A 13280-nucleotide genomic window follows, 5' to 3' on the forward strand; every position below is an offset into this window, starting at 1 on the left:
CTTTAGGTTTTTGGCAGTATTTCGGTGGCGTTTTTATTGTTCATATTGATATCACATTTAAATAATTTTGATCAAAATGTAGAAATATATTATGATATAAATTTTGCCCATATCGTCCAGCTCTAGAGCAGCATCTGTTGGAAACCCACACAGACACAGATGCAAAGTGAGGAGCTAACCCAGGACCCTGAAACCCTCAAGCTATTTGGCCACGACCTCAAGTCACAGTAGTTTGAAATGACCCCAAAACACCTTTTCAGTAGTCGCTCAAACATGTAAAAGTTCTCTTGGTTCTCATTTGGAGCAGCTCTTGGTTTTGAATGCAAAGTGGAAAGATGCTCTAATTATCATTCATTGTTTTGTCTTGTTCAATTTAACAAGTTGATAACCTTGAGAACTGATGGAAATGTTTTGAGCGGCAGCAGTCTATTGAAGTAGTCTGCTGAGTCTCTCGGGGACATTCAGGGGCATGGTGAGTTTTTTTTTTGGTAGAATTAAAATATGGGATAAATAGACAGAGGTTGATGAGGAAAAACCTTTGTTTCCACCCAGAGGGGCAGCATCAAACTTCAGAAATGACTATACTTATTGTTCTCTAAACCAAAAGAACAGCTCATTGCTGAAAAAGCTGAGAGGTTTTACCGATGTAGAAGGGCCATGAAATGTGCACAGACTGTCAGTTTATGTTCTTTAACAAATAAAAAGCATCTGTTGTTATTTGGCTTTGGATAAAGTGTCTGAAGTATCAGTGTCAATAGGAGGAAGTGAATCGTCTCGTTTTCCTCTGGTGTTTGGCCATTTAAGCTGCTTGTTAATATATTTGTTTGTTTGTTTCTGTCTCAGGTGGAGGAGATGCTGGAGGAGGCAGAGCGAGACCGGCTGGGGAACCCACTTACACCTGAGAAACCTCTTATCAGGCTCAGAGTATGTAATTAAACGGTTATTAATTTTTATTGTCGGGGAACTTAGATATTCTGTCTTGTAAAATAAGTGAATTACAGGGAACATTTCCTACAGGGAACATTCATATAGGGCACAAGGGGTAGAAGCTCTGGTTTGTAGCCATTTTCATTTTCGATATGTAATCAGTACGTGCATTTCTCCATGCTTGTTCTGTCTGTTTTACATGGTTTAACCTTGCCTTTGCAATCTCACATAAATGCAGGTCCAATGCTGTGAATAGAGATACTCAGACGAAGGGGCGGTATAATTCTAAAGCCTCGGCACTTGATATGGGAAGCATAATCAGAAGGGCTCATTTTATCCCATATATTCTGAATAAAGAAAAAAATAAAAAATAGCGGCGGCACAGTGGAGCAGCAGGGAGTGTCACAGTCACACAGCTCCAAGGACCTGGAGGTTGTGAGTTTGAGTGTCTGTGAGGAGTGTGGTGTGTTCTCTCTGTGTCCGCGTGGGTTTCCTCCAGGTGACTGTCTGTGAGGAGTGTGGTGTGTTCTCTCTGTGTCTGCGTGGGTTTCCTTCGGGTGACTGTCTGTGAGGAGTGTGGTGTGTTCTCCCTGTGTCTGGGTGGGTTTCCTCCGGGTGACTGTCTGTGAGGAGTGTGGGGTGTTCTCCCTGTGTCTGCGTGGGTTTCCTCCGGGTGACTGTCTGTGAGGAGTGTGGTGAGTTCTCCCTGTGTCTGCGTGGGTTTCCTCCGGGTGACTGTCTGTGAGGAGTGTGGTGTGTTCTCCTTGTCTGGGTGGGTTTTCTCCGGGTGACTGTCTGTGAGGAGTGTGGTGTGTTCTCCCTGTGTCTGTGTGGGTTTCCTCCGGGTGACTGTCTGTGAGGAGTGTGGTGTGTTCTCCCTGTGTCTGCGTGGGTTTCCTCCGGGTGACTGTCTGTGAGGAGTGTGGTGTGTTCTCCTTGTCTGGGTGGGTTTTCTCCGGGTGACTGTCTGTGAGGAGTGTGGTGTGTTCTCCCTGTGTCTGTGTGGGTTTCCTCCGGGTGACTGTCTGTGAGGAGTGTGGTGTGTTCTCCCTGTGTCTGTGTGGGTTTCCTCCGGGTGACTGTCTGTGAGGAGTGTGGTGTGTTCTCCTTGTCTGGGTGGGTTTTCTCCGGGTGACTGTCTGTGAGGAGTGTGGTGTGTTCTCCCTGTGTCTGTGTGGGTTTCCTCCGGGTGACTGTCTGTGAGGAGTGTGGTGTGTTCTCCCTGTGTCTGGGTGGGTTTCCTCCGGGTGACTGTCTGTGAGGAGTGTGGTGTGTTCTCCTTGTGTCTGTGTGAGTTGGCGACTCAAAAAGTGTCTGTGAGTGTGTGATTGAACGTGCGAGTGTGTGTGTTGTACTGTGAAGGACTGGCGCCCCCTCCAGGGTGTATTCCCGCCTTGTGCCCAATGATTCCAGGTAGGCTCTGGACCCACCGCGACCCTGAACTGGATAAGGGTTACAGATAATAAATGAATGAATAAAAAACTGAGTGGATAGTTTCGTTTCAAGGTTTGTGGGTTTGTAAGTGCTCCAGTTCCCAAATTAACCTGCAAATGCTCTAAAAAAATGCAGATTTTTATTACATTTTTACTGTTATTTGATTTCTTATTCGGTCATTTTATCCTAGATATTTGTATCACTATTCGTTACTGAGAGATCTTTATAAGCGCACAAAAAAATTTGTTACCTGCGATTGAAATGTACCTAAAAGAATGTAACAGCTCTACAAGCACAGCTGTGATTCAGTTTGACACTGAACAAGTTTCTGGTTGTAGGTGACATCAATATACAGCCATTTTTGCATCAAAGAAGCAGTTCAGCCATCTTTTGTGGATGGCTTCAACTGGATTCATGAGGATTCAAATGTGGGGTTTGTGTGGTCCAATCCAGATGTGTGATGCTCCTGAATTTTCATCATGTCAATCAGTCACATTTGCAGCCATGTGAACGTAAGATTTGTCATCTTGGAATGCGAGGATAGGAATGTTATGTTCCTCGGTGAGCACACGATGAGCACAAGGCAAAACCTGACTGTCTAGACAGTGTGGGCAATGTTCTTCAAATTTACTGTCAACCCAACTGAAGGTCCAACTCCAGCACATTGAAAACACCACCAGAATGTCACAGAGCCTCCTCCAGCTGAAACCAGACCTTGCAGGCATTGTCCTCATTGAATGCTTCTTGATGTGTACAGTGAACAGAACTCGTAGCATCATCCACATACAGGCAGAAACGCATTTTATCTGATCAGATAACAGGTTTCCAAGTCAGGAACAGTCCCATTTTTGTGTCTGTTCATCCACTGAATACTGGTAACGTACATATGTCCATGGTGTTCAGTTCTCTGTGGAGCGTTATTTCAGAAACTGGTTCTGATGTTACTCTTGCCTGGAAGCAAAGAGATTTTCATTCACAATTTGTGAAACATGCTAGCGGTCAGTTTCAGCATCAATATTAATCTTTTCGCCACAATTCTGATAATAATTTCCTGTAGACTCCTCCTGTAGAGGATGTTTGCCACTGCTGGTAGAGCGTGAAAGAACGCTTCAAAACACCTGCAAAATTTAGCAACTTTCTTCACACTATGGCCTTTGGTACTCCCAAATGAAAATCTTTATCTCTCTCTCTCTCTCTCTCTCTCTCTCTCTCTCATTCTCTAGATTGACTACAGTGGAGGTTTTGAGTCATTTAATACAGTACGTTTCAGCCAGAAGTTTGTGGACAGAGTGGCGAACCCTAAAGACATCATTCACTTCGCCAGACACAGAGAGACTAAAGGCACCAAAGGCAAGACTCCTAAATATAAGCTTTGTTAATAAGGCCTTTGTAGACACCTGCTTATTTATTCTGAAATTAAAGGTATTAATACACAGTAAAGTCTTCCTGTTTTCCTGCAGAAACACTGTCTGTCCTTTTGTAATAATCCAGTGAGAATGTGAGTGCTTTCAGCCGTTGAGAACACATAGTTGCACAGCTCCAAAGCTCAGTGCTGAAGTTTGTACGCCTCTAACCACCAATCACAAGCCTAATTTGGCATGACGTGTATAAGGAGGCAAACAGCCAATCAGAATGCAACTGGGAGAATGACCTGACAGTGAGCCCAGCTTAACGCACTGAAATGATCAGACACTCTGTCTATTGTGGGCGGAGCATCTGTAGCTGAGACGAATAATATATTGCCCGTTTTGATGGTTGTTGAATATTCTGTTGGTAATTTCTCAAATTTGTTAAAGGTAATATATTGTTGGATGCTTTTCAGATCATTTTTCATTTACCTGCTGAGAGTGTTACTGAAAAACAGGTGGCATTTATTCTGGTTATGGATGTATCTGCCTGATCTTGTGTTTCAGAAGAGGCTATAGACTTTGATGCGCTTCTTTCTCGTCCGTCCTCCGAGGTCCTGCAGCTGAGAGTGGAGGACCTTGTCCAGGAGTACTTCCAGACAGCAGAAAAGGTGTGTGTGAGAATGTGTCGTTTGGTTGCAAATTCGAGATAAACAGTCAAACCAGCCGTCTTTTAGAACTCAAATTTGAATTTTTTTTATGCGGCATGTCTTTAGTTTTCTCAGTAGGACATGTCTGGAAACTTGTTGTCCCCTAGAACATAAATCAAATTTTAAGCTCTTTCTAAAGTTCTGGAAGATTGTCAGAGCCTAGGCACAATAAATAAGCCATGATTGGATGTCTAAATGATTTTCTTTTTTTCTTGATGCTATTTCCTGCATTTCTTGATTATTTATTGCTCACCTGCTGACTACACTAACAACAGAATAACAAGCAAACAGCAGCTAGATGAATAAACACAGAAAATGCTTTTATTTAGATTAGACTCCAGCTGCAGTTCTTTGCTGCCTTCATTAGCACTAATGTGCACACACACTTACACAAACAAACACACACTGTAATAATAATGCTGCAGAATATAAAGACTTACTGAGTTCTGGGGTGTGTTTGTGTATATGTGTGTATGGTTGTGGGTGTGGGTGTAGAACATGCAGTTGTCTCTCCTGACGGAGCAGGGCATGGGGAAAGCGGTTCAGGAGTACGTGGACAAAGAGGAGAAAGATGCCATTGAGGAGCTCATCAACTACCAGCTGGAGAAAACACAGAGATATCTTAGAGAGAGACGAGTGGAGGCCAGCGAGGAGAAGATCGATGAGGAGGTGAGGGACAAGGGAGGCTGGGGATGGAAGGAGTTAAGGGGAGGGAGAATTGTAACTTACAGTATTCATCCACTTGCACTTGGTATTGTATATTGCTCTGGGAAGTTTGCTACATTGTACAGTGCACGATGCTCTGTGGTACAATGCTCTATGGCACAACGCTCTATGGCAAGGAATTTTGAACTGGTTCTGAATTGGGAACAACACATTCCTTTTTTTAAGGCCATACAGCAAAAAAAAGGACAAATAGACGCAGGGCAATATCGATGGGGACGTGACGGAGGGACAAAGTAGGTGATCGGGATGGAGAAGCAGGTGTTACAAAGGAAAATATTGACACCAAGTTAAGGGAGAGAGGAGAGAGAAAAAATGGAAGGCAGAGAAAAGAGAGAAGGTACAAAGTAAGAGTAAAGGAGGTGAAGGGTGTGAAGAGGTGAGGGAGGTAATATATCAACAAAGACACAAGGACCTTTAAGACCAAACAGAGTAGGGATTTAAAATTTAATGCAGAAGGTGATGGAAGCTGTAATGAGAGCGAAACATGTTATACACCCTTTAAAATGAGTGATTTTAGCTACGTTAAGTTGCAATCACCGTGGACACAGACGTTTCATTCTGCACACACAGCTTGTTTAATCTCTACCAATAAGAATAAAGTGAAGCACAGGTTTGTATAGTGGTATTTTACATATAATTTGGTATTCAGAATGTAAATATTATCCTGCTGTTTTGTCGTTTCAGGGTAAAAAAAAAACTATTTAATTTTTTTACATATTTTTGTTCATAGGGCTGGAAAATACGGTAAACATTTTAATCACAATCTATTTCTAGATTTCAGTCAATATGATATAATTATGATATTGATATAAACAACATAGAAGTCTCAGAAAAACTGCCAAGAACCAATAAGAAACATGACATCACCTTCAAACATAAACGTCTTGGCTTTGTCAATATTAATGTTTTTAAGCTAACTTTAAAATTGAGGGCGGTGAACTGCAAGTAGTCCTCACTGCAGTACCAGAAATCCAATGGGTGGAGTCGGATTACATCCAGCTCCGCCCTCATCCAACTCCTTCTTAATGGGAGGTTAGGGCTAGTATAAGGGTTATTATCATATCATTGTTATTGAAAGATTTTATATTGTGCTATATATTGATATTGAATTCTTGTCCAGTGCTATTTGTACACCTAATATTCATTGAAGGTAAGTAGTATTCAAAGTATATTCCATACTTTTAAATAAAGTTTATATTCAACAGGTTTGGCAGTAATCATATCTGGCTTTGGCTAGTGATACTGAACCCATTTGGCAGTTTAATTTTTTTTTTTTTTTAACATAGTGTTAGGTAGAACTGAGCAGTTTAGTTCGAATAAATCAAATATCATTTAAAAACAGCATTTTTTACGTGGCTTGTCGTGGTCTAATATTAATATTAAATTGATGATGTGAATCAAGACTATATATAGCTGGTAAAAAAATAATTTAACCAGCTATTCCGCTCCTCATCCTACCACTTCAGTGAAATCAATCTGAAATTGTTGTGAAGAACTACTGCAACACACCACACACTCTTTGAACACTGGTATTTTCACTCTGCCCATCTCTCCTAATGACTGCTGTGAGTTAGTAAACACAAGCCCAAGTGTTATTGCTCAAGGGTGTGAGGCATGGGGTTATATCACTGCACTCAGTTGGGGATTGAAGAGGATTGTGGCCAACATGTTGATGCTGATGTTTTCTGGTCAGTGTGGGGTTTTCTGCTGGTTATCGATAGGGTTATGTAACAGGAGCTGAAACCTTATCTCAATGTTTTTTTTTTTTATCTGTGTCCTTCAGAACCAGTGGTTATTGATCTTTGCTTGTCATTTTATTTAATTGTCATTCCTTTTTGCCAAATTTTCTCCCCAATCTTTAGTCATCACCAGTACCTTGTGCCAGTGGCTAGTTTTGCTGCCTAAGACTACCAGACTTGGACAGCTGTGGATTCAAAGGGGATAGAACTCCCAGTCTCCTGATGATACAGTCAACACTTGGGAGCCCACTGAATATTTTTCTACGCATGTCATATTGGGCAAAGAATCTCTCTGGCCAAAATGGAAAATTTAATCGATGTCTTATCATAAAACAAAACGTGGACAAATTTTGTTACACAGTGTTTAGAGGCAGTCACTGAAACTAATCGATTTCTGTAGCTCAGAATAAGACTTCTGCATCTGTTAGCAGGTAGTTTGTTCCACTCTTCCTTAGCAAACTGCTCTAGCTGTCTCAGCAGAGTACATGTTTCAGCTCTTTCTGTAGGTGTTTGATAGGATTCAGATTATGGAAAGCCATTTCGAAGAAACCCAGTTCACATGAATCTAGTGTTTTGTGCTTAGCCATCTTTGTGTGCTGGAGGACTCATGACCTGCGACCTACACAGAGCTTTCTGACTCTGGGCAGCCCCAAAACATAAACAAACCCCTTCCATGTTTCACGATTTGTTTTGGTGCTGTTATTTTTAAAAGCTTAATTTTTAGGTAAACATGGATCTGATGTCACTTGCCAAAAAGCTTGAGTTTTGTCTCTTTGTCCAATGAAAACTCTCCCAGACGCATTGTGTCATTTTAGCAAATTCCAGTCTGGCATTCTATGTTTTTTCCTTAAACAGTGGAGTCCTGCTGGGTCTTGTTCCATGGAAGAATGGTGCGATCACACTGATGTACCTTGACCTTGGAGTTCAGCTTGTATCTCTTTGGAAGTGTTTCTTGGTTTTTTGTTTACCACTCACTATACTTCTGTTCAATCTGGGGTCAAATTTTCTCTTGTAGCCCAGGGAGGTTGGCTATTGTCACATGGAACTTAAAATTCTTAATAGTATTTGCAACTGTAGTCACAGTTACAAATATTAAATTGCTTCGAGATGGCCTCAGCCTTTATGTTTCAAAATGCTTGTCTAGAAGTTTCTTTCAGATCTCCTGAGACGAGACTGTCCTTTGTTTTCTGTGGTCCATGTTCAGCATGGTGCACTCAGTGATACCAGACAGCAGAGAGGTAAACGGCTTGTAGGCTGATTATAAGATTGAAGGTATGTGTGATACTAATTTATAAAAATTATAATATAAACTATAGGTACCAACAAATTGGTTCATGTCTCTTTTCCGCCTCACGCCCTGTAGAATAACTGCAGTCTTGTGGGAGGTTTTTAGTTAAGAACAAGAAGAACACTAGAAAATCCTGAAGGTGAGAAGAACAAAGTAGCCGACTGCCTTCAAAACTTATCTTAACTTTGATTCTTTGTCTAGCTAAATGTAGCCTAAACATAAGTTACTAGGCAAACTGTAAGGATTAGTTGACGCCACAGAGATGCCCAGTTGTTGCTACGTTAAGTACAGTTGTGTTTTGCTTTGAAGGAAAACTCACCAATAAAAAAACATGTAAGATGCTTCAAAGATATGAAAGAGAAAGTGAGAGAGGGTGGACAGGAGATAATGAAAAGTGAAAGTAAAGTAAAAAATTAGAGAGACAAAGACAGAGAAGTAAGAGAAGACAGGATTGATGCAATATGTGGAAAACAGATACAGAAGGCAGAGAACAGATGGAGTGAAGAATGGAAATGGAGATGCGAAAGCAGGCATTGAAAGAGTGATAAAGAATGTGGAGGGACTGTTTAATAACTCATTAAGTTGTGATGATGCTGAGGAGGACTGAGATTGAGTTTGATTATTTAGCTTTTCTGGACATGGCTTCATTTGAAGTTTGTCCTCTGTGTGTGAAGGGATCCTTAGAATTCAGACACGTGTTTATGTGGGTGGTAAGTTTTTAATTTTTTATTTTTCCCCTCCTCAATGCATCCACCTCCTGATTTCTTTGCTTCAGACCCTTCCCTCATTTCTTTGGAAAAACTCCACTGTTTGTTTAAGTGCAGTAAGAAATGCAGGGCCTTGAAAATATAGAGGATGAGTCAAGTATTCAGGTACACAAAAGTGTTTTGAGCAAAAAAAGAAGGAATATTTTTAAAATTCATGTCTGCAGTTGGACTTAGTTGTGTTGTGTACACCTGAGGTGTCTTGTAGATTATTTTTGTGACTTTCTGTACATTTGGAAAAGGGGTTTATCATCTACACCTGTTTAAAATATAACAGGACTGGGTAGTGTTCTCCACTGATAACATATTAACTGTAGGCTGAAATAAACAACACAAGATGAAATGCTTATGAAGTATTTGCCTCAGTTGCTCCATATTTTACCTCTTCCTGTACAATAAAATCCCATAAAAACCTGTTCTCACCAAACCCTTTAGAAAGAAAAAGCCAGCCACAGTGTGAGACATTTTTGTGAACAAATGCACAGTGTTCAGTTTATTCCAGAAAAATCAATCAACCCAAAATAAATAGTGGTGGCATTTCCTGTCCACCCCCCCCCCCCCCCCTTTTTTTTCTTTTTTTTCCTTTCAGCTCTTTGTTAACCACAAGCACCAGGTTCATCTGAGTTGGTTCATACCTTTGCACAATCACACAGTGTTAACACTCTCATCCATCACCCTTAGCAACCTTCCCATCGTCCTTCATTGTTTAACTCAAAGTGCAGTTTCCAACAGTATCCACAGGTTATGGATAGCGCTTCAATCACAGATAGGGAAAATACAAGAATTGCTATGACTGGTGTGAGAGGGATTGTTACTGCCACTGTGCTTATGCCTTCCAGTCTCACCCCATATATAGTAGCTGATGTGTGGTGAGCGTACTGGTGTGAATTGGCTGCCATCACATTATCAAGGTGGATTCTGCAAACTGGTGGTGGTTGTAACGACTCCCTATTGTTCCAAGATTGTAAAGCAATTTGAGTGTCTAGAAAAACGCTTGATAAATGTCAGTAAGTAAAACTGCAATTCTCAAAAGTACAGAAATCAATAAGCTTCTGACATCTGTCACATTCATTTTAAAGAAAACCTCCAGCTTTAATTTCGCCCCCTGCTTCTGAATGGTTAATTATCATGATCTAACGTCATTTTCTTTGCATTTAATAGAGCAGAAATCTGTTGACTTAAACATATGTAAATGGGAAGATAAATGAGTGTTGACTTTCTTGTCTCCACTCATTTTCACATTAAATCTTCACACCAATGTTCTGACATAAATTAGGAAGCACTGTTGATATCCTTCATTTTAGCCCCAACACAAACATACACACACAAACCCACACCCCTAATGACACCACACCTACTTGACCTCCTCTCTCTCTCTCGCTGAGTTGTTTATTACTAGATTCAGTGCTAATTAAAGTGGTGGAGTGGCTAAATATCAAAGCACTTTCCTTCTAAATATAGATGTTTGCTGTCTAATATTCTCTATCTATAAAAATTCTGTTCTGAAATTCTTTTACCTTTTTACCTAATTACATCAATGTGTCACACATTTTATAGAGATTCTCTTTATAAGCTTTAACTCTCTGTGTTAAAGCTGGGAGTTTTCAAACTTTAATGCCGTGTCTTTGATGAGGAGCTATATTTGGTGTAAGCATGACTCCTTTTTCACTGGGATATAAATATGAGGTGACACAGAGGACAAGTTTTCTAGTCAAGTTTCATTTAAAGGTGAACACACTGAAAGTGACTTCTTTGGCTGAAGCATCACTTAAATAAATCTGTTTTTATGTTGAATGCCACTATAAATCTGTGTCTTTCGTAAGCCTCTCTCTGTGCTGTGTTTGGAATCGAGTTCCGTTGTATTTGAGTGTAGAGTCCTTAACTATGGCTGGAAAAGCTTTATACTCAGAAAAACAGAGAAGAAGAGTGTCATGGGACAGCATGGTCTTGGATTACAGACTTTGGGTCTGTCCCAAAACCTAGTGAGCTGTCTAACTAGTGAGCATTTTACTTCATAGTGTGCGCACTCCCGACACGTAGTCTGTCCCAATTCTTAGACACCTCATTATGCAGACATCCCAAGTCTCCCGGAAGTTCCAGGAGTCTCCCGCATATTTCATGCGACTCCCTGATGCCCGCATTTCAAATAAAATCTCTCAGAATCTTGAACGAGTTGCTAAGAGCGCACACAAATGCCCACACAGGTGACACAGGCTCACTATATAGTGAGCTGCAGAGGTTGGTACTGACTACATAGACAGCTGTTTAAGTAGGTAGGGTTCTAACGGTTGTCTGTCCTCATGAGGCAGATTATTGAGACGTTGTAGTTAGAGAGCAATTGCATCACGGCTTGTTCCCACCCACTGTTTTTCCTGTTTTAATCACAAGTTTAATACGTTTTGCTCTGGGAGAAGAGCGAAATAGATGGGAGTTGTCCTGGCATTGCATCATGGGATTGCCTTCTTGGCTGAGGAAGGGTCTAATGCTGCCTTAAAATTTGACCAGATTAAGATATCTTAGTAGGCAACATATTGCAGACATCAAAAAAAATCTAAAATCCTCCCGGACACACCAAAGTATAAGGGTGATAACAGAACTTTACTTTTTGATACACTGAATGCATGTCTTCAAGGAAAAAATACTGTCCACCCACACTAAAAACTGATTGGCTGATTGACAGACTTTGTGCAGAGAACAGGCCAAAACCCTGCCTGTTTTGCATGTGCTTCATGAATATGCACAAGAGGGGAGCTCGTTACCACAAGGTAGGCTACCACAGCAAGTACGGCCTTTCTCTCCCCCTTTCCCATACACAATCGGGAAAAAGCCTACCTCTAAAACTATAATTTCAGAGTGTTTTCTTCATCTTACAATCCAAATAAACCCAATTACAGATTTACATTAATTACATGTGTACATTCTCAGCCACTGCTGGCTTTGACGCTCTTTAAGTGTAGATTTTGAATCCTCTAAAACATACATTTGAGCTCCTCCTGGTGAATCATCAACTGTAGTAATAAAGCTTAAAATAAACAAGTAGATGCATTTGCTGGAAACACGTGGACTTGGTATTTGCCGCCTTCTGTTTTATTTACTCATCTAATTCTTATTATATTAATATCCAGCACACCAAGAATGGTTACTAGACGTCTCAGGGTTAAATGCCAAGTGTTTCAATGCCGTCAGACTCCCTACCTTTTCATGTTTAATGCAGAAGTTAATGAATAGAGAGCAAACTAATGTTGAAGCACTATTTTTTATGTTTTGGCCTATGCTTGTCGCCCATAGCAACAATATCACAGTCTCTCAATCTCATCTTGGTCTAATTGGTCTTTCGCATGGTTTATCTCCTCTTTTGTTTTTGATCTGATAACGCCAGTGGAATACCTCTCTGGACACTTGGTTTCTCTTTTTTTTCCTTTTTTTTTTACATTCTTCCTTCAGTCTTTATAATACCACCATCCTGTTCTGACCCAGTGGTCAAAATGTCACAGGTTTTTCTTTAGATCTCCTCAATTAGTTTGTGACATTTTAACTCTTTGTGAGGTCTTTCCACTGACGCATTTTCCTGTCTGTGGGGTGAGATGTGAGTGATGTCCCTATGTGTTAACAGCAGTCAATGAATAACACAAAAGCAATAATCTTCTGAAACTTCCTGCCATTTTTATTATGACTCACAGGGCAAGTGACATGAAAGGTACATGTAGAAATATAACAAGTATATTATGTGTGTTTGTGTGTGTGTGTGTGTGTGTGCATTTTCTCAGATCCGCCGCTTTCGAGATTCCAAGAAAAACACTGTAGAGGAAGATGAAGAAGTTAAAGAGGTGAGTATATATACATCTTATATTCCATCCATTATCTGTAACCGCTTATCCAATTTAGGGTCGCGGGGGGTCCAGAGCCTACCTGGAATCATCGGGCGCAAGGCGGGAATACACCCTGGAGGGGACGCCAGTCCTTCACAGGGGAACACAAACACACTTACTCACACACTCACACCTACGGACACTTTTGAGTCGCCAATCCACCTACCAACGTGTGTTTTTGGACTGTGGGAGGAAACCGGAGCACCCGGAGGAAACCCACGTGGACACAGGGAGAACACACCAATTCCTCACAGACAGTCACCTGGAGGAAACCCACACGGACACAGGGAGAACACACTACACTCCTCACAGACAGTCACCCAGAGGAAACCCACACAGACACAGGGAGAACACACCACACTCCTCACAGACAGTCACCCGGAGGAAACCCACGCAGTCACAGGGAGAGCACACTACACTCCTCACAGACAGTCACCCAGAGGAACTACCTGCAGATATCTCAGTAATCACAGATTC

At 41.1% G+C, this 13280-nt stretch overlaps 1 protein-coding gene across 2 annotated transcripts in view; it reads left to right on the forward strand.

Moving 5' to 3' along the window:
* Window positions 1-13280, forward strand: part of LOC136675711 (double-strand break repair protein MRE11-like) — a 55457-nt gene that overhangs the window by 26760 nt on the left and 15417 nt on the right. For both annotated transcript variants that reach the window (XM_066652428.1, XM_066652429.1), the window contains exons 10-14: window positions 844-924; window positions 3585-3711; window positions 4275-4378; window positions 4913-5086; window positions 12702-12761. In XM_066652428.1, the coding sequence (XP_066508525.1) occupies window positions 844-924; window positions 3585-3711; window positions 4275-4378; window positions 4913-5086; window positions 12702-12761 (546 nt within the window). The remainder of the gene's footprint in view (window positions 1-843; window positions 925-3584; window positions 3712-4274; window positions 4379-4912; window positions 5087-12701; window positions 12762-13280) is intronic.

The sequence above is a fragment of the Hoplias malabaricus genome, chromosome X1 (genome assembly GCF_029633855.1).
Source record: "Hoplias malabaricus isolate fHopMal1 chromosome X1, fHopMal1.hap1, whole genome shotgun sequence".
Classification (NCBI taxonomy): domain Eukaryota; kingdom Metazoa; phylum Chordata; class Actinopteri; order Characiformes; family Erythrinidae; genus Hoplias; species Hoplias malabaricus.